The sequence below is a fragment of the Corylus avellana genome, chromosome 5 (genome assembly GCF_965113065.1).
Source record: "Corylus avellana chromosome 5, dhCorAvel1.hap1.2, whole genome shotgun sequence".
NCBI classification, from domain to species: Eukaryota; Viridiplantae; Streptophyta; class Magnoliopsida; order Fagales; family Betulaceae; genus Corylus; species Corylus avellana.
This window is the reverse complement of record NC_142494.1, coordinates 9,361,462-9,383,117: the sequence shown is the minus strand read 5'-3', so window position 1 is coordinate 9,383,117 and position 21,656 is coordinate 9,361,462. Positions and strand designations below refer to the sequence as shown.

Below are 21,656 nucleotides of genomic sequence, written 5' to 3'. Positions count from 1 at the left end.
AACACGGAAGTATAATTACTAAACAATTAAGTAAATTTTTTCATTAATTAGTAGATGACTTATTAATTATATATTGTTAATTATTTTATTAATAATGAACAATATATATATATATATATATATATATATATATATATACTAATTAATTAAAAAATTTACTTAATTGTTTTATTAATTATACTTCTGTGTTAACTTGGAAAAAGAGCTTTCTTTTTTTGTAGAAATGATAGCACGCCAAACAATACTAATTATACTATTATAAATAAGGCTTAAATAGGATTGTTTTAGAATTGTTCAAATTGGCAAATTCATGAACAAAATATAGCCAAATACAGTATAATGAATGAACAATAACAGAGTTTGATGAGAAAAATGTGCATTAGCTGACCTTGAAAACGGTGGATGAGAGAATTTGCACTGCACTGATATCTGCTCGCGGAGGAGAGAGAGGTCAATAGAGAAATGTTTTGTGGGTGTGTGACAAAATGAAAAATAAAAGGGGTTTAGGGAAGAAAATATGATTTGAAGGTGGGCTGTGGAGGAAGAAGAAATTTTCTTGAAAAAAAAGTGGGAGAAGATTAGAGTTCTTTAGGGTAGAAAAGTTGTTAATTTTTTTTCTTTATTCTTTTTCTGCTTACTTTGCCACGCACGCTCAAGAACCCAACAAAACTTGTACCGGAAGGAATATTGAAGGACTAAAATATCCTTTATTGTTTTATTTTTTGGTGAAGGAAAATACTGCCCTTCTTCTCTTCAGCTCAGTGATCAGTGCCGCTCTTGCTTCCATTGCTGCACGATGTCGGACTGGCTCCCAAAAGAGATTGTCGTCGACATCCTCTCACGACTGCCGGTGAAGTCGCTCATGAGATTCAGGTGCGTTTCAAAGGCATGGTGTTCTCTAATCTCCAGCCCTCGCTTCATCTCCACCCACCTCAATCGCTCTCTTTCCAACTCCCAACACCAGCCCTGCCTTTACGTCACTCATAACTATACCTTTCACACACCCTCCTGCTGTACCCATCAAATCAAGAAATACAATAGAAGGGGGATTTCTTTGCAAACCCATGAGACCGCATAGAATTGCTTTATCCATCTAACGATAAATTTATGTTGCTATTAGTTGGTTCATCTAACGGCCTACTTTGTCTTGCCAATATGGGTTTCCATAACGAAAGAGGCTTGTGTGTTCTCTGGAACCCATCCATTCAAAAAGCCATATCCCTTCCCAAGCCTAATATTGGATTTGACCGTTCGTTACACCAATCTGTTGGGTTTGGGTATGAACCCACGACCGATGATTACAAATTCGTGAGGCTTGTGTATCTCCGAGACACTGAGTTTAGTAGTCTCATAACTGTTCCACCTCTCGTTGAGATTTATACGCTTCGAACCGGCATATGGCGCTCTGTTACGGCACCCGGTCCTCCCGACGTCATAAGGTATTGGTCCCCATCGGTTATCGTGAATGAGACACTCCACTGGTCCGCCCACACTCCAGACCATCCACGGAAACAGAGCGCCTATCGCAATGTGATCGTGTCGTTTAATATGAAGGATGAGGCCTTCGGTGAAGTGGGTATGCCTAATAGCTTACAAGGGCTGGAAGACTTGAACGTTACTGTGGCGCTAGTTGATGGGTTGCTTGCGCTTGTCCCTCGTGACGGCTATGGTAACTAGACATCTAACGCCGTGTGGGTGATGAAAGAGTATGGGGTAGAGGAATCTTGAACTAAGCTGTTTGATGTTCGCTTTGGGCTATATAGCAGGGTGATGGGCTTTACAAAGAGTGGTGAAGTTCTAGTGCACAAGTGTGACAGGTTGTTTTCTGGCGGACCTAGTAGCCGAGGATATTTGGAGGATCCTCCCATTTGTGACCTAGAGAATATGTATTTAGATACTTATGTGGAGAGCCTTGTTCTACTGAATGTAGCTGACCGAGTGCTGGGGAGACAGGGGAATTCGTCTGGTGGTAGTAAGCTCAGAAAGGAACGCAGGCAAAGGTTGCCCATTGTTAAAATTTCCTGTCTTTCACATAGGTCAGTAAATTATGCACTATGCTTAGAAAACATGCCTTTCAATAGATTGAAGTCTGTATGGAAAAGTTGTTGAACGACTGTGAGATTCGTTCCTTTTAGATCGAAAAGCTTGCCATTAGAGCTTAGGAGGGAGGACTCTCATACCCTTTTTATAGCCATATGGACGCCGTCTATCCCTGGGGCACGACCATTGCACTATGTTATTATTGTTGAAATGCCAAATTGAGAAACCTTTTGGGATGACCATTCTAACATGATGTTATAGGTAACAACCTGCTACTTATCAAAAAAGTTATAGGTAACCACCTGCCATGTTTCCAAGAGAAACAGCCAAGAAGTAAATAATTTGTGGATTTACAAATGAATTCTTTATGCCATAATCTGTCAGCAAAGTAGGATGACTAATCCATGAGTGAAGTTTCAGAATTCATGCACTCACCTAGCAAATATCCTATAGTTATATCAATCCTAAAGTTCAATCAGATTGATAAGAGTAAGTGAATGCCAGTAGAGACAGCTCTTTATTTTAAATAATTTGCAGGGAAAAACAATAGGGAATGGATATTTGTTAGAATGCAAAACCTTAATTGTATTGTTGTATTAATCTTATCACTATCCTACTATCTTACTGTTTTTTTTTTTTTTTTTGATGAATACTATCTTACCGTATTTGTAATTTTGTAGTGTCATATGTTTCCTGTATCTCTCTTGCAATATGCGATATTCGATAAATTTATTAATTTTTTTTTTTTTGATTGGTAAGTGACACATTCACCTAGTGAGACATAAACCCACAACCACACCCTCCACCTTATTATAAAGGGAGGATGTACCATTTGAGCTAAAGCTGATTTGCTCAATCAAGCTATCAACTAATATGTACTTGTTAGACTTTATAGGTGATGGACATAGATTTCTCATCGAACAATATTAATTTCACATATTCTTCTTCCTCTTATTATTTTACTTATACATTTTATTTCTTTATTTATATTTTATCATGGTATCAAAACCACCTTCTTATGGTCTCCACTTTTATCTTTTCTAGTACATTATTCATGTTGTCTATCAACTCCGCACACCTGCACCTACACGAGTCATATATTTTATCTGAGCTGTCATACTACCACAAAAGCATATATGCTTAAGAAAAAATAATCTTTCCATTTTCTCTGTTTGCAATTGAATTTCTTCTGTCAGCCAATTATACAAATATCATGCCCTTGTCCCTTTGTATTATTTATATAATTGAGTCTTTTTTTTTCCTGATGATATGACATGTTGCCTCCTAGGTATCCAGGGCCTTAGGTGCTTTTTTGATCACTCAGCTTTATATCCTCTTAAATCTATTTTTCCATTCAGGATCTTGTTATATTTTGACATTGATCGTCAGCATTTTATCATTGAATATCTGCAATGCGTAGAATTTGCAAGTCAATTTAGAAAATTTCACATGAACAACAATGATTATAATATTGATATTGATTTGACTATGGTTACTGTCGTTGTTATTATTGTGCTTGTGGTAGTTTTCATGTTCAAAATTAAATCTAAATTGTCTCGTCTATACAAAAAACAACTTAAGTTCAATCAATTTATAGAAGATATCTGAGGTGCGCGCAAAACTAACTGAAAGGAACTACATAAAAATGATCCTGTAACATCTGAGGAGCATCTCAACGTATTCAAACTTGAAAGAGACACTCGTGATCAAGAAAAAGAAAAAGATTATAGCCTTGCAAGTAGAAACAGCATATCCAAATAGTTTATGGTTAGATTTCATTTATGTGGCTTTTTTTCTTATAATAATAATAATAATTTTTTTGGTGCTAATGCTTCACCATTTAAATAGTTTGCAACAATATTTATGAGACCTACTTATCAGAAAACAATATTTATGAGACATGAATGTACTTATAAAGACTATATCAGAAAACAATCATTTAAAACAGTTTTCACCAGAAGCCGTTTTGCACCCTTGAACTAACCTGACCCAACTAGATTTTTTGAATTTCATCATTTATTACGGTCTAGGTATGTTTTGTAGTGTGAATAATTGTTAGGATGTTGGATTTTGTAGTTTATGGTTGGATTATTAAAAATTGGTAAACTCTAATGTAGGGTTTGGAGAGGTCCAAATACTTAGAAATTTTTACTCTGGTTTCTTTGTTGGAGGTTGAATATTTATTTATGATAAGAATAATGTTTATTGTTATTTGATGATGGTTGACGCATCAATTTTAAGTTGGTTTTTATGGGATTCACTAAATGTGAGATTTTTGAGTTAAAATTGGCAATTTTGCTAAACTTGGTGAAAGCAGCTGTTTTTATGGTGGCTATGGAAGCAATGGAAACTTTCTTTGAACCTCAAAGTATGTTTTTGTAATTGCTAATGGGTGGGCTGGAACTATTAGTAGCTATATTAGAAACTTGCTTAGAAGTTTGAAGTCTAGTTTAACTTGATTTTATAAATTTGAGCTTTGTGTTGGGTAGCCATGTATGAACACTATTGAGTTTCTTGGAAGAAAGTTGAAAGAAATTATGAGGTGGGTTGTTGTGGTTGAGCTACTTCTAAGTAGAGGAGTGGTTGTCGGAAGTGGATTTTGGGTTTCATGTTTAGGCCATAAATACAGTAACCATAGCATTATTGAGCTAATTTGATAAAACTTTTTAGATGATGCTTTTTGCTTTTTAGTTGAAAAAGTATTTTGATGTGACATAAAGATGAAAGTAGTTTTGAATGTTTTGTGTTTGAAGTTGCGTGTTAATACATTTACTTTTTTGCTAAAAAGTAAAAACCTTCCTTAATAAGCGTTATCAAACGAGGCCAATACTTTCTTATAACTTTGCCTTGCTTGCTTTACTTCCAATTAAGTTATAGTAGTTTTTAGTTGAATGGTTATTTGATAGATGGACTTTGTTTTGGTTAGGCCCGAATTGAATTATTTGAGGCGGTTTGGAAGATATTTGTGAACTTTGTATGTGAAATTTTGGCTATTGGGTGTGCTTGCAAGGTAAGTGGAATCAGTTCATTCTAGATTTTTCTTAAATGATTTTGTTGCTCATAGTTGAATATTATCTATATATGAATGTGCATAACAATGTTTTTGATATTTCTGAATCTGAATTGAAAAATATTGCAAATGTTGCAGGTGAAATTCTCATTTTTTTAAGTTTTATTGTAAACTCTTTATGTTTTGGTATAGGAAAGATAAAACTCATTAAAATCCTATTAGCATTTTCAGAAAGCTTGATGGCTCCTTCTCATTTTTTTAAGTTTTATTGTAAACTCTTTATGTTTTGGTATAGGAAAGATAAAACTCATTAAAATCCTATTAGCATTTTCAGATAGCTCGATGGCTCCTTCTAGTTAGATATTTTTGGTGAAGATTTGCAGAGGCCTTCATTTAGAATATATATATATATATATATATATATATATATATATATATATATATATATATGTTATTTTTTATATACCTATCAAAAAAATATATATGTTATTTTTGCTCTCACAAATTAGACATGTTTTAACGTTGGAGGAACTGGATTTGGTATATTTATTAGGTTTCTTGGAAGATTTGATTTATGATAGTGTTTATTTGATCAGGTTAACATTGTAATGGATGATTTATGGAAATTCAATGAGAGTATTCTCATTGAGGAGATATTATTTGTTTGTTACATTTTATGGATAGAAATTGAGACTATTGTGAATGTTAAAGCTTTGGCTAATTGTTTTGTAAAGAAAATTTTACAATTCTTTTTTTCTTTTCGAATGTTACGATTACGGTAAGTAAGTAAGCATGTAAGCTCATACCCAGTCTCCAAGAGGTAGCTCAATTAGTTGGAAACCACGCCTTATGAAGCGGAGGTCACTAGTTTGAATCCTTACTCCCCCTTTTATGCGGACATGTCAAAAAAAAAAACTCATGCCTAGGTTGAATTTAGGACATGAAGGAATCATCTTCTAGAGATGGAAAATGGAACATCATCCCTATTCTAATTGCTTGATCGCCAAGGAAGCAAGGAAAATTTGTATGATTTGCCTTCTTCATATACTGAAAAAAAAAAAAAAAAAAAAAAAAAAAAAAAAAACCAACAAAAAAACAAAGTTATGTGCTACCTTCCAATATTTGATTTCTTTCTTCTTGCCATTGGTGGGGCAAATTTATTGACCTACAATATAAAAGAAACAAAAGAAAGTCATTAGTGGCTTCTAAACAAATGAGGAGTCTATTGTTTAGAAGAATAATATATATATATATATATATATATATATATATATATAGTTGGATCCATGCAATGATGTGCAATAGCCAGTTTCATGCCAAGAGAGGTTGTTTGGATGTATATTTTGAGCGGACAAATATCCCAAAAAAAAAAAAAAAAAAAAAAACACATCGCCAAACAACCTCAAATGGAAAGAAGAATTTATAGTCAAAGATTAATGTTGTGTTTAACGATGTAAATGATGTGCCATCGTTTAAATTTTTTTGAATGATGTACACCATTAGATAAAACAACATTAAGTTTTGATTGATAAATAACTCATTTCTCTTCTATTTGGGGTAATCTAAATGTATAGAGTTTGAATTGCTTGGACACCTGTATGAACAGGTGGGTTCAAGTGAGACTGTATAATGGACAGTCTCATTAAATGAAATTTCGGTCATTAAAAGTTAACCCTTATGTTCGCCTAACAGGTGAATGACATTATGATGCTAACATCAAATAATTTTTTTTTTTTTTTAAAAGAATACTTTAACCATGTTCTCATAAATAAAAATATTCGAGGGTTTTTATGTCTAAACTAATTTAAAATTAATTAAGAAAAAACTACACTTACCTCCAAATTGCAGTGTCTCTTTCAAACTTTTAAAAGTTGTAATTGATCTTCCAAACTATCTAACCATTTTGCTAAACCCTCTCGGTTAGAATTTTCTATTAAATATGACAGAAAGTAGTTAAAATGTCCATTATACCCTTGTCATTTTTATGGAAATACAATTATGCCCTTAGATTTAAAAGAAAGAAAAATCTTCCCTAGCCATAGTTCTCTCACATTGGTTTCTTTTTATATATAAAATAAAATAAATTATGTGATGCAGGGGTATTATTGTCATTTTCAAAAACTTCTGTCGGATTTAATTGAAAATCCTAATGGAAGAGGCTATGTGAAAGAAATAGGTAGTTTGGAGCATCAATTGCAACTTGTTAATGTTTTGGAATATTACAATTTGCATGTAAGTTTGAAGAGTTGTGTTGTTTTCCCTAAAATAATAATAAAAAAATAAAACATAATTTAAGATAAGTCACCACCCTACTTTTCCAAGAAACCCATCTAAAGAGTTCTACCAATATGGTGCATGTCTGCCATGGACTCTCCAGACTAGTAGGTCAGATATTAGCACTCCTCACTCATAAGAAAAAATTGAGTCAATCCTACCCAAGTGCTACCTTCTAATTTCCACATTTTGTGTTAATGTAAGCATCCCATTGACTGGAAATTAACTCACATGTCAACCACCACCAATGAATAGAGAGAATTAAGGGTCTCTTCTCCCACTTTCTTACACCCATAGATGACTTTTAAAATTACTATTAGATATGAGATGAATATTTATCAAATTTTAATCCAATGGTAGTTTTTAAAATCACTATTAGATATGGGATGAATATTTATCAGATTTTAATCCAACAATGATTTTAAAAACTACTTATGAACGTGGAGAAGTGAGTGTAAAGAAGTAAAAGTATGTGTAGCATTACTCCTCGTTAATTATATCTTGTATTTGAATAAGCTAATAAGATTTTATTTTATTTTTACATTCTCTGACAGTTATATGAGTACTAAAATGTATTCAAATTACATAGAGAATCAAGAGATTGGAAATTACCTGGAAGATAGTATTGATGGTCAACTCCAGAAGTGATGGAGTTCTGCTGCAATGGAACACCACCAGAACCAACTTCTTTTTCATGCTTTAGTACTCTATCTTCACAATTCAAAGGATAATTACCATACGGATTAGAATCAACTGTCCCATTATTCCCATTATCAAGACAGTAACTTGATGTGTTCAAAATGTTTCCAATCACTCCTCCACCAATACTGAATGCCTTGCTGTTTATCCCATTACTCCCATTCCATCCCATCAAACCGGCTGCCGCTGCCGGGGCCATTTTGTAGCCTATGCTACCCCATTGCCCTGGCAATTGCATCAACTGATTTTGGTTTTGGCCTCTGTACATGTTGAGCTCCTCAGACACCTTTCTGTACTCTCCATAAGGACCCAAAACCGGATCTTTTTGTCTGCAGGAAGCTTCCCACACCAGCGAATCCACCGCCATTTTCCGGTCGTCCTCCTTGAGGCTTTTCACTATCTTTGTCACATTGCTGACACCAAAAAGTTTATGAACAGCTTGAAATTCCCTGCTTCTGTGTGCAGGAAAATAGGGTGCCAAAATGCAGCCTTCGGTGCACCTCTTCCTTTGGTGCTTGCATGCAGCGCATGCTGGATGAGTCGTCCCTGCTGTGGCAACAACATTATTCCCCTGCATCTGGCAAAAAAAGTACCCAACTTTATATGGATCAAACAAATCAAAACAATACCAACTTGTTTGTATTATTAACAAAGAAAAAAAGTATATCTAGGGAAACCCATTGGAGTAATAGCAATCAAGAGAAATCAAGAAATATAGTAACCTTATATATAACAAGTTGTTTTGATGTGCATGCAAACAGAGTGTTTGTATAAATAATATGAAAACATTGCCAAGTAGAACAAGAAAGTGTTGTCTATTGGGGTGCACGAAAAGATGGTTAATGGGGTCTTACAGATGGTTGAATAGGATTTAGGTAGCTCACATGAAGAATAAGAGTTATAAATATTAAATAATAAGGGAAAGAAAATCAATAGCTTTGAGAAAAAATAGATGAAGAAGATTCACTGTTGCTGGCAAAAACAGTTAATTGCCGTTTGTTATGACAGAACCTACCTGTTTTTTGAAACAGCTGGCAACAAAACGGTTAAATTAATGTTAGAAGGAAGACCATGTCTTTCTATTTTCTTAAAATTGATATGCCTTTTAAAATTACATTTGAATTTGTGATAAATAATTATTGGATTTTGATTCGATAGTAGTTTTAAAAGTTGCGTCAATTTTGGAAGGACACAAGGAGGACATAAATCTTACTTCTAGCATTACTCATCGATTAACGGGCCCTTCCAACAATGACAGTTGTTGTCAAAAGATTAGTATTTAACAACAATATACTGAAAATGAACTACAAATGCGTCAAAACAAGGCCAACTATAGGCTAACTATTACGGCCAACTTGGATCGATAAATGGGTCAATAATGGGCTGAAATTGGGGCCAACTATAGGCCTTAAATGAGTATAGATCATCAAACAAAACCAACAAATGCCAAATGATTGGGCTAATAAAATGCCAAAAATGGGCCTAATGGGCCAAATATAGGCCACTTGGCCGTTTATTTTCTCAAACAATTTTTTTGAGGCCTTGCTTAATTTAATGAGTTTTCGATTTTTGTTTAAAGAATAAATAACCGAGGTGGAATTGATGAATTATATTTGAGGTAGCTTTATGAAAAATTATTTTGAAAAACAGTTGTCTAAGACATGGATTTATTTTTAAGTAATTTTTAGGAAAATTTCACTTTAAACCCTTGAACTATCACGCATTTTGAGAAGACCTCCAAATTTACAAAATTCTCAATTTTACCATTTAAACTTTCAATTTGATTTAATGTATCCTCTCCGTCAGTTTTTAAACGTCAAAAGTGATAAAATGATCATTATATACCTTTGATTTTTTTTTTTATAAAATTTTAAATTTACCCTTAATTTTAAATTAAAAATAAAAATAAAATCACAAGTTGACTTGGGTGACCCCTTTTTTCTTCATTAAAAAAAAAAAGGAAAAAATTAAAGAGAAATTTGATATTTTTAAGGGTTTTCGTTAGGGTTTAACTGTAAAAATTGACAGATGAATAAATTACATTAAATTAAAAGTTTGAGGGCTTAAATTGAAAGTTTTCAAAATTTAAGAGCTCTTATCGAAATGTGTGATAATTGAGAGGTCTTTTGTGAAGTTTTTTCTAAATTTTAAAAATGATTTTTTTTAAAAATAATTATCATCGGATGGATGAGATCGAAAAGAATCTTTCATGCATAGCCAGCCGTGAAGACACCTCATGACTGTGATTTGGCAGCTCCTTATTGGACACTTTTAGAGGTCCGTATCGAAAGGTGCCCCCACTGTCGGCAGGGATCAGCGATAAGAAGGGCATCAATTCCCCTTCTCCACTCATTCATTCCACCACACAGCACAGCAAAGCGCACTACGCCCCATGGATGAAACCAAGAAAGCAAGAGCAGTTTTCTGAGGTACCCATAAATGTTAATTTGCTTATCTCTTAGAAAGATTTATCTCTAGATCTGCTTTAAGAATTGATGGATAAATGTTTCGGTTGTCTTAATTTCGTGTTTGGTTAATACCCATAAGATTAAATCTCGATTTGGCATACCCGTTAGCGATCGGGGCTAATGATCGCTTGATTTGTGGATTGTTGGGTGAGAACCGAAAATCACCTAATTTTTAGAATTTCTCATCAACAATCGGTTATGATTGATTTGAGTATTATTTTGCGTGTGGTTTTGATTGATCTATGATCCGGGTTTGTGTTAGCTTTAGATTTCAGGCGATTTAGTTTTTCTTTGATTTGTGGACTGGGTTCTCGATTTTCATTGATTCTGCTAAATAGAAATGTGATTTTGAGCTCCTTGTTCGTTTATGTTGGCTGTGATTGTGTAATAGGAGAAGAAACTTCTAGAATCGAGAACAAAATATAGGAGAATTTATCATCATAATGGATTTATACATCTTTCAATCTTGCATAATATATTCGCATATACTTCTTTATATGATTAACTGATTACTAACCATTCAATTAAACACTAAAGAGTGTTGTGTTTCTTTGTATGCTTTTGATTGTTTCATAATTTTTTATGATGGATATGTATGTTGATATGTGATTAAATCATTGGGATAGAATTTGTCAAACTATTGTTTTTAATGTGTTATTGGTTGTTTTTGTGAATGATTTTAGAACTTTTTCAAAGTGTTTGTTTTTATTTTTAATTGATTGTTCTTTTTCCCCCAATTTGATAATTATAGGTTGCCCAAGTTTGACCTTGGCCATGGCTGCAACAGTAGATGCATCCTCAAGTGGGATTTACCCTGCATGGCCGCCTCCATCCGAGGTCATTGGAACACAACCATGTATTCACAATGTGAAGATCATGGAAACACAAAAGCATGTCCGAAATTTATGCATAAGAAGTTCCAGTTTGAAGAGAAGTACCAGATTGAAGAGGTGTTTCAGAAGAATTTGTCACCAAGTGACATACAACGAAATGGAAGTTTACAACGAAATGGAAGTTATAGGCTTTTTATACCGAAGCCACATGCAGCCAGATTCTACTCTCCTAGTTTATGGTCATCATTCAAATGGAAGTGAAGTGAATGTCCATGACCTTCAAATGAATAGCTGGCCAATGCATTTTCGTAGAATTGGTGGAAATGTTTCTCTCACTCGAGGGTGGAGCCGGTTTGGTCAAGCAAAACAACTAAGGAGAGAAGAGATACTATCACCTTTTATGAGTTCAATTGCCTTCACAAGATCATGAAAACACAGAAGCATGTCTGAAATGTATGCACAAGAAGTGCCAGCTTGAACAATCAGAAGATTTTGTCACCAAGTGACATACAACGAAAAGGAAGCTATAGGCTTTATTTACCGAAGCCACATGCAACCAGATTTTAGTCTTCCAATTTATGGTCATTGTTAAGATGGAAGTGGAGGGATTGTCTATGATCTTCAAATGAAGAGCTGGCCAATGGGTTTTCGTACAAGTGGTGGAAACGCATATCTCACCAGAGGGTGGAGCCGATTTGCTCAAGCGAAGCAGCAAAGTGGAGGAGATACTATCACTTTTTATGAGCTCAATTACCCTTACAAGGTCATGAAAACACAAAAGAATGTTCAAAGCATATGCCCAAGTAGCAGCATGAACAAGTGTTTTAGAAGATTTAAAGTGTTTCAGAAGATTTTGCACCAAGTGACGTACAACGAAAAGGAAGCTGTAGGTTTATTTATTGAAGCCACATGCAGCCATATTTTGTTTGCTTAGTTTTTGGTCATCGTTCAAGTTGAAGTAGTAAAGTGACTTACTATGATGTTCAAATAAAGAGCTGGCCAATGTGTTTTCATAGAAGTCGTGGAAAAGCTTATCTCAGCCGAGGGTGAAGCCGGTTTGCTCAAGCGAAGCAGCTGAGCGAAAGAGACACCATCACCTGTTATGAGCTCAATTGTCCGAGAGTAAATTAAGCTAAATAGTTAGTACAACAATTTGACAAAGTCAAAAAACTTGGGTCAACAAGTTGTATTATTTAGCTCAATTTTTTCTCTGACAATTGAGCTCATAAAAGGTGATGGTGTCTCCTTCGCGTAGCTGCTTCACTTGAGCAAACCAGCTCCACCCTCGGGTGAGATAAGCTTTTCCACCACTTCTATGAAAATGCATATGCTGATATTTATCATATGTACTACAGATGTATTCTGCTCTATTGAACTTATTATATATCTACTTTTTTATTGTGATACTCACTAATCTAAATGATTGTGGAGGTAACAATGATAATTACCAAGATTGAGGGAATCTACATTTGCAAATCGATTTTATGTAGTAAATAATTTTTTTTTTTTTTTTAGTTTGGTAGAAAGAGGGATTTACACATTACACAGATCCAAGCTCAACCGAGCATTGGCTTCCCATCATAAACCAGAAACTGTTCATGTTGTCCACAACAAAGATCTGAATAGTTGTGTAGAAGAATTAAGTATTAACAGTGTGTAGTTAAAATAATTTTAATTGGATTAAGATTCTCTAGAATTCTGGGGTATTTTACTTGTTAGATTTTTTCAAATTTCAACCATTGATTTGAAATTCAATGGTAGAGATTTTACCATATCAGCGGTTATAAATAATTGTCATTTTAAGAAAAGTTAATCACTTCAGCACTCGCCATATTTCTTCTTACTTTGAAAGTGATATTTGCCGATATCATGTAATTTCTACCATTGAATTCTAAACCAACAATGAAGATTTGAAGAAAATATGTTTGGTAAAATATTCTAATAATCCTAGGGAAGACAAATCCAAGTTGATTATCACATTCCAACATCCTGTTCTATTGCAATTATGTCTTATTTTATTTCTATGTATCAAACGTGAGCCATTTCAAAGAATCCGGCTTAGTCAAAATTTAATGGCTTGGATAATTAAACTTGTATCTTTTTGGATCGCTAAGTGCAAGTTTTGCAAATGAAGAAAATTTCACTTGTGAAGATTTTATGGCGAAATCTTGGAATTGAGGAAGCTTCATGGGAGTTAGATAAGCTTCATGGAAGATTATTTTGCGTTAAGATTGTGATTAGTTTCGAGGATACCACATAAAAATACGAAATAGATCAAAAAAAGAATTTTAGGGTTTCTGTAAAAGAGAGCTCGGTCAACCGAAATGCAGGCTTAGTCGACCGAGCTTTAAAGGTTCAACGTGGTAGATAAGATTTCAAAAATTTAGGCCTAAAGTTAGATGACATATGTCTTCAGAAAACCAAGATAGTTGGCATCAACCGAGACACGTGTCTATCGGCTGATTGAGACATTTGATGAGGGAGTTGAAGATTTGTTAAAGTATATAGAGACATTAAGATATTGAGATTGAGATTGAGACATTTGAAATATAGCCCAATGACTACAACTAACACTTAGAATGTAGGTTAAATAGGTGTTCACAAGATAATAGGAAATTTAAAAATTAACAGCTACTCAACCGATCACCAAATATCTATGAAATTAGTTAATCAATTAACACAAGTAAGTTCGTGACAAAGTGAAACCTTTTTTAAGAACCCTTCAAAAGTAAAACTACTTTGGACAGCCAAACCCAAGAAACTCATCAACTAAATAGAAGAATTAGTTTAAAATAAGTATACACTTACAAAACTTTTGGAATGTATACTCCTTTGTACCGAGCAAACAACACGCTTGCTCCTACCGTAATAGCTCCAGAACTTCTAGACAATTTTTCTATCGAGCTTCCTCTTGCAATCCCAAAACTCTAGTCACCGAAGGTCTTATGAGAAAACTATGGTTATGTAGTTTAACAAAAGAAACCCTAAGAGAGGCAAAACATGTAGGTTTGAAGAACAATAAGACATCTCTTAGTACAAATTTACTTTCAATAAGTGAGACTCAACATTTTAAATATTTAGTAAAAATGAAAGATAAATTACAAAGATAGATTAAAAACTTATAACTTCTACTCATATACCTTCTTAAAGCGACATTTTTACCAAAAACTCAATGTGAAAGGAAATAATTTATTTATTTAAATTAATAATTTAAAACTATTTTTTTGGTCATAGTATTATTTAATGCCCTTTTAGAAACCTTTTTACTTTTCTTTTCTTTTTTTTAAAGAAAAAAAAAATTGTTTTTCTTAACTGCAAAATTACATTGGGAATGGTTGGGAATGTGACTTTTTAGGTCGTAGTTCTTCAGTTGCGGCTGTGATTGCGGGTTTTAGTGTGTTTGGTGTTGTGCTTTGCTGACTAATTTGCTCGACTAGAAAGAAAGAAAAAAAAAAACATGTTTAATTTGTCATGTGTTACGTCATCACAGAGTCATCACAAAAGGTACATCTCAGCATTTTCTGACGTATATTACAAAAAAAAAAAAAAAAAAAAATTGTAAAAGACGTGGATTAATTTGATAGGTAGTATTTTTAAGGGAAGGAATCATGTTGAAGTTGACATGGAAAAATGTAAAAAAAAAATTATTTGTCAATTTGTTTTAACCCAACCACACGTGTATTTCATGTGACTTGCGGTTGAAGTTTAGGTCGGTAGATCCTCCAATACAACCAAAAATATAGGCAAGGAAGTCACAAAATGCATAATCACTTTCTCTTGAAGGAACTTTTTTGGGTGATTTAGGGTTATACCCAATTGATCATTGCGGTATCAAAAGTATCATCAAAGTTCTTAGGGTCTTAAAAGTATATAAAATGGTCTCCGCCGTTAGTTATTTGATGAAAAGTATCATCAAGGTTCTTAGGGTTTTTAAAGTATCTAAAATGGTCTCCGCCGTTAGTTATTTGATGAAAACCGTTAGCTGGCGGTAGGGACCATTCTAGACAGTTTGAAAACTCCAAAGGCAAACCACATGTACTAAAATGTAATTTAGATCATATGGATGAAATATTATTAATGGCTCTGTTTGTTTATGTAAAATGTTTTTTAGAAAACGTTTTCTCTATTATTCGGTATTTGGTCCGACAAAATATCGTGATCAAATCAAAAACATCTTTAGTTGACCAGAAAACCTTTCTTTAATTTCCGTAAAATAGTTTTTCATTTGTAAGACTATAAATAATTTTTCGAGTTTGAGCTTCTCAATTTCGTACGCTCTTTTTCAACTCATCCTTTAGCGCCGCCATAGGTCGCCAAAATCTGTCACCGGACTTTGCCGAAAGTCGTCAACTACCACTATTTAAAGTTTCTAGACACTGCTACCAAAGGTCATTGAAATTCGCCTGGAAGTTAGTCGGGGATTGTTGGAAGTTGCCAGCCACTTTTAACCACCGTTGGAGGTCACCAACGGTTGCCCACCATCGCTAATTTTTTGTACCAATCAAAAGCCGAAAAATATTTTACTTCCAATCCAAACAAACGAAAGCCCTAGTTCAAATGGACCCATTTCAAAGATCTCCTACATGGGATCAAAGTGGTAAAAGATCTTTGCTTGCCTAACGCTGTAACCTGTAACCTCGTAACCAGGGCATCTGAACACCGATGGATCATACGTGCTGCAATCCTACCCCTAAAATGGACTCGTAAAATGCAAATGCAATCACAACCGTTCAACAATCAAACATGTCTCTTTCTCCCATGATCATTGCTGATCTTATAATTTTGTTAAAATCCAATTCGTACACTAGATTGATGATTAGCGTAATTATACTCTAGCGTGTCGAATATTTAATAATAAATTAAGATATATATATATATATATATATATATATATATATCAAAAGTTAGCTTTAATAAAAATGCAAATGGGTCCCCTACGAAGTAATCTCACCTCAACCAAGGCCATAGTATATCCCACTCACTAATATATTCTCCCCTAATCATGCTGACACCCACATAAAGCTAATATCATCTTTTGTTTTTTTAATATTTTGTTTTTGAGTAAAAAGTTAATTTCATCTTTGGGCAGTGATATGTTCACTCAGAAATGAATGGTTTTATACCTTTAAAATAAAAAAAGAAATGAATATATAAAAATAATTTTACATATTTTTCTCAAATTAACATTCAATTTGTAATCTTCCTCAAATGACAAAAATACTCTTAATAAAAAAAAAAAAAAAACCAAAAGTGGTGAAAGACCAACCATACAAAACCCACCAATTTTTGTTTTTCTTGAATTTTTAGGAGTATTTTTGTTTTATTAAAAAAATTTGGGGGATAAAATGGGTATATTGCTATAGTTTGGTATATAGTTTGACTCGATCGAGCGAGCCGGGTATATATCACTTGCTAATCGAGCGAGTTTTTATAGTAACGAGCGAGCTTGTATAGTGTTGAACACTCGAATTCGGGTCGAGTTTAACTGAGCGAGTATCAAGTGGGCAGTCGAGCCGATATGGCATTAATTTTGAGGGTTATTTATACTTTTTTCCGTAATTTTATTAACTTGTATTTAATTTAGCATTTTCCATAGGACGAAGCAAATGATTAGTGTTTGTCACAAGATGAGGGAATAGCATGAAAACTTCATGCCTCATACTCAAAGCCTCCTTTATCTTTCTTTGATGATTTGAATACTCTCCTTTTCTTATACCCATCACAAGTGGGTTTTGGACAGTTAAGCAATGTTTTGTTTTCTCAATGTCCATCATTCAATCCCTGCCTTGTACAATACTTAACCAACTAACACCAGCACCAAACACCTCCTTTGTTGGTCTTTAGCCTTTGCCGCTCTGGCCTTCCCCTTAAAGGAACAGAAACCCATTGGCAATCATGGTAAAGATAAAAGATAACAAAAAACAAAAACAAAAGATAAAGAAGCACAGCAAAAGTTGGTGCTGGCCTGCTCACCTTATTAAATGCCACTCCTCCCCTCTCTTTCTATTCAAAATTCAAAACTCACCCCACCTTCCCAAATACCCCTCAACACTCTCCAATATGTTGCCTTCTGTCTTGTAGTTACTGCATTTTCTTGAGAGATTGTGAAATCATCTGCAGCCTTGTTCTAATGGAGCTTTGCTAGGAGGGTGAAGGAAAAAGGAAGCAGAGTTCAAAAATGAGCACTGCAAGATTCATCAAGTGTGTCACAGTTGGTGATGGAGCTGTCGGAAAGACCTGCATGCTCATCTCTTATACCAGCAATACTTTCCCCACTGTATGACACATGATGTTTCATAGTACTCTTACACACAATATCCTGCTTTAGTATTTACTGTCTTTTTTTCTTTTTCTTTTTCTTTTTACAGTCCAACTTTAGTGATAATCATAGTAATTATGATATCTGTTTTCTTGTTCAAATTCCCATAGGATTATGTGCCCACTGTGTTCGACAACTTTAGTGCTAATGTTGTGGTTGATGGTAGCACAGTCAACCTTGGACTATGGGACACTGCTGGTAAGTAATTGCTTCATGGGTGTAATCATTTTGCTGCTATAATTCTGTCTCAGAGAGTTTATCAAGCTCTGTTGGAATATATTGATTGTAATTTTTAACCTTTTATATTTGGTCGTTTGCAAATATGATATTATATCATCTTCACCTAATATATTTGGATTATCTTCGCATCTCCCGAGCCTTTTGTATCGAAAATATTATTAAGAAATAAGAGTATAATCTAACTCTTTTGCGCCCTTCATGGAAGTGGACGTATGTATCTAACACTGAACCACTTTTAAATCTCTATCCGCAATTTCTATCTTTATTTCACTTTTATATTTAATTTTCCATTACATTATGAGTTTCTTCAAGCTTATATATATATATATATATATATATATATATATATATACTGAAATTTTGTTTCCAATCAACCACACAGCTTTACTTGTTTAGTTTTCATAGAGAATAAAATTATGTAATTCCCTATATACTTAATGAAGTTGGAAAATACAGGACAGGAGGATTATAACAGGCTGAGGCCTTTGAGCTACAGAGGTGCAGATGTTTTCTTGCTGGCCTTCTCTCTCATCAGCAAAGCCAGCTATGAAAATATCTCCAAGAAGGTTTTTCATCAAAACCCAAGAAATTTATTTTCTTAATTTCTTTGTTTAATTATGGGTAATTTTAATTCTCCAATATCAGTCTGACACGTCTATTTCTTGGCTCTTCCAGTGGATTCCTGAGCTGAGGCATTATGCCCCAACTGTGCCAATAGTGCTTGTAGGAACCAAACTTGGTATGGATTAATTTTACTACTTGAAATATATCTTTTTGATTCATCATTCAGACAAATAAGGCAAATATCAGAATATATTCTGAACATATTCTAAGAATATCAATCTTGATTAACCAATACAAACCAATTTGAATTTAACAATGTAGTTTGGATATGATCTGTTGTTGCAGATCTACGGGACGACAAGCAGTATTTGATTAATCATCCTGGAGCTACACCAATCACAACTGCCCAGGCAAGTCTTTACCAATGAAATACTAAATGTTTTTTTTTTTTTTTTTGTCAATTTCATGGACTTCATGTTGAGAATGTTCAACTCTTGACAGGGTGAAGAACTCAAGAGGGCAATTGGTGCTGCAGTATACATAGAGTGCAGCTCCAAGACTCAACAGGTTTGGTTTATTAGCTTTTTGATCTTTAATTCCATGAATATGTTTAAGCCAGTGGCACAAAGGCTAAAGGGTGTGTTTAAATTTAGGAAACATAATTAGACAAGTATATTAACTTTTGCTTCAGCACAAATTTCCCCCCTTCATATGTTCATTTTTGGTTAAGTAAATTTCCCCCACTTTCTGCACTTTTTCAAGACCCACATATTTTTTGAGGAACACCTCTCTGATTTGCCTAATGGTATGAAAACAAACATGCTTCCCTATTGATGGTGGAGAAGGTAAGAGGAAGAGAGATCAATAATTGTGAAATATATCTCATGAATCTAACTTGTAACACATGAAGTAATTGCTGACACCCCATGAAGTTAACATGAATTCCTCAAAACAGCACCTCAACCAAGTTCTCAGTGCAAATCTAGCTTCAGCTTGCAACTATAGTTATAACATTCATATGGGGCTTTGGCTGCAACAGAGCTTATCTAACTTTGTCTTTGCTGTGAAACTTCAGAATGTTAAGGCTGTGTTTGATGGTGCAATCAAGGTTGTTCTGCAGCCGCCAAAGCCGAAGAAAAGGCGACGCAAGCCGAGGCCCTGCACATTCCTCTAAGTTCATATTTCCTCCCAGTCTTGCACTCCTAAATGCCACCCTTTTGAACCTATCATGTTTTATATTCCCTTGCTTCTTCCTTTGTTTATTTCTCAATGTATTGTGTTCCTATGCTTCATATATGGAATTTAGGCAAATATGAAACTTTACAAATGTAATTTCTGTGAACAACACCATGTAAGATAACTTTATTGTGCATTGTTGCACCACTTGCTCTTTTGCTAGATAATATTTGAAGTAAAGCTACAATCGTACCATGATTGAATGGTGGAATAAATCAGCCTTCTTACATGCCTAAAATACCTTTGCACCTTATTCTTTTTTTTTTTTTTGAAGTAAAAGAAAAAGAAGAAAGAATAAGGTGCACCTTATTCGACCAAACATTCATGTACTTCCGATTAAATCATCACAGTATTTAATTGAAATAAGAAGTGAATGACGGAGACAAAGCTCAAACTCAGAACTTCTGCTATGATATCGTCACCACCAAATGAAACGAATGAATGGTAGACAAACGGTAATTTAGAAAGAAGATTAGGGCAGCTTAGAAATATTTGTTATATATGATGTGGAGAAAGAAAGGTGTTTGAAAGCCAAATGCACTCGCACAATACAGCAAGCATTAGAAAACGTAAAATTACAGCAACCATTGTAACTTGTAAGAATATATAGCTTCAGAAGGACCCCAGGCTAACTTTTGGTTTAAAGTAAAGGGAAGATATTTATTTTTTGGAAAAAGTTCACTTAAGCCTTCAAAGTAGAACCTAATTGATAATGTCTTTCCAAATTTTAGGTTGCCATTGTTGGGAATAAATCTTGTCATGGGCCCGACTCAAGCATTTTCATTCAAATAAGCTACTAGTTGGATAACCACTATATCCATCTGAATTCCCTTTAAAGAGGGCTATCCATTCGAAGATATTGGAATCTAGATATCTCAGATACTCTAGATATTTCAGTGAAGATTATCCTACAAAATGGACACAACACATTAGGCAAAGGGGACAGGATTCATCTCAAAAACCATTAGCTCATTGCTATATTCTCACTCCAAATAAGAATGCTAACTTAAGCTTGGAGTTTTCCCCGTCTCCGGACTTCTGGATCTTTTGATGCTTTTGCTATTTTGCAGGTAGCTTATCACCGATCAAGCCATACCAAAAATTGCATCAACAACGACAATGCCCCCTCTAAATTACTAAAATTGTCGATGTCCCTAAAGGACAAAAATACCACTAATAAAAATCTAAAAGAAAATTCTAAAAATTCTATTAAAAAAAACTAAAAAAAAAAAAAAAATACACATTGTTGTACCCATCTTGCTTCTAAACATTCTGTAAACATCATCAGATTGTCTTGTACCACTTTTCACTAAATCCTCATCGAGCTTTTATTAAGTCTTTCCATCTGGCTGAGTCCATGTAGATTGAAAGAGAAATAGGCAATCGAAGAATAGGGTTTACAATAATGAGCTCATTGAAAAAGTTCCTTCCTCTATTTCTGGGCCAAAGACATGAGACATGTCTTATTAGCCCACAAATATATTGTCTTATGTAAACCTCTTCTTCAAAATCACCTTTAAGAAAGTTGTTTTCACGTCCACTTGATGTAGCTCTAGATCCAAATGAGCTATTAATACCATGATTATCCTAAATGAATCATTTTTTTATACTAGAGAGAATGTTTCATGATAATCAATGCTTTCATTTTGAGTAAAACTATTATTGTCTACAAGTCTAACTTTATATCGTTCAACATTACTTGGAAACATCGTTTTAGGTTTTGTAAACTCTATGACTAAAGCTCCTTTTGGTAAGGGAACAAGATCCCAAACTTGATTTTTAGCCATGGATACATTCATTAATGGCATGGCTTGCGAAAACAATGTTGGATCATCTTTAGGTCCAACATCAAAATGGTATACAATATAACCATTATGGATTGATGGTCTTCATATTCTAGAAGTTCTTAGAGCTCCTCAATCTGAGGTGCACAAGCGGTGCAAATGCAAAGTGCAGCTCATTGCACCCGAAGC

At 34.1% G+C, this 21,656-nt stretch overlaps 2 protein-coding genes, 1 long non-coding RNA gene and 1 pseudogene across 3 annotated transcripts; 3 read left to right on the top strand and 1 right to left on the bottom strand.

Moving 5' to 3' along the window:
- Positions 1-786: 786 nt before the first annotated feature.
- Positions 787-2,134, top strand: LOC148585358 (F-box/kelch-repeat protein At3g06240-like; annotated as a pseudogene).
- Positions 2,135-7,889: 5,755 nt separating this feature from the next.
- On the bottom strand, positions 7,890-8,600 carry LBD2 (LOB domain-containing protein 2). The gene has a single exon (XM_059595022.2). The coding sequence runs from the start codon at positions 8,598-8,600 to the stop codon at positions 7,890-7,892; it is 711 nt and encodes a 236-aa protein (XP_059451005.2).
- Positions 8,601-10,385: 1,785 nt separating this feature from the next.
- LOC132180849 (uncharacterized) lies at positions 10,386-12,730 on the top strand. Its single transcript, XR_009440200.2, has 2 exons — positions 10,386-10,452; positions 11,243-12,730. It is a non-coding gene; the product is annotated as an uncharacterized LOC132180849 (long non-coding RNA).
- A 4,619-nt stretch (positions 12,731-17,349) lies between these two features.
- Positions 17,350-19,905, top strand: LOC132181094 (rac-like GTP-binding protein RAC2). The gene is made up of 7 exons (XM_059594158.2): positions 17,350-17,601; positions 17,754-17,841; positions 18,340-18,449; positions 18,559-18,622; positions 18,793-18,857; positions 18,949-19,014; positions 19,523-19,905. The coding sequence occupies exons 1-7, from the start codon at positions 17,503-17,505 to the stop codon at positions 19,619-19,621; spliced, it is 591 nt and encodes a 196-aa protein (XP_059450141.1). The 5' UTR covers positions 17,350-17,502; the 3' UTR covers positions 19,622-19,905.
- The last annotated feature ends 1,751 nt before the right edge of the window (positions 19,906-21,656 follow it).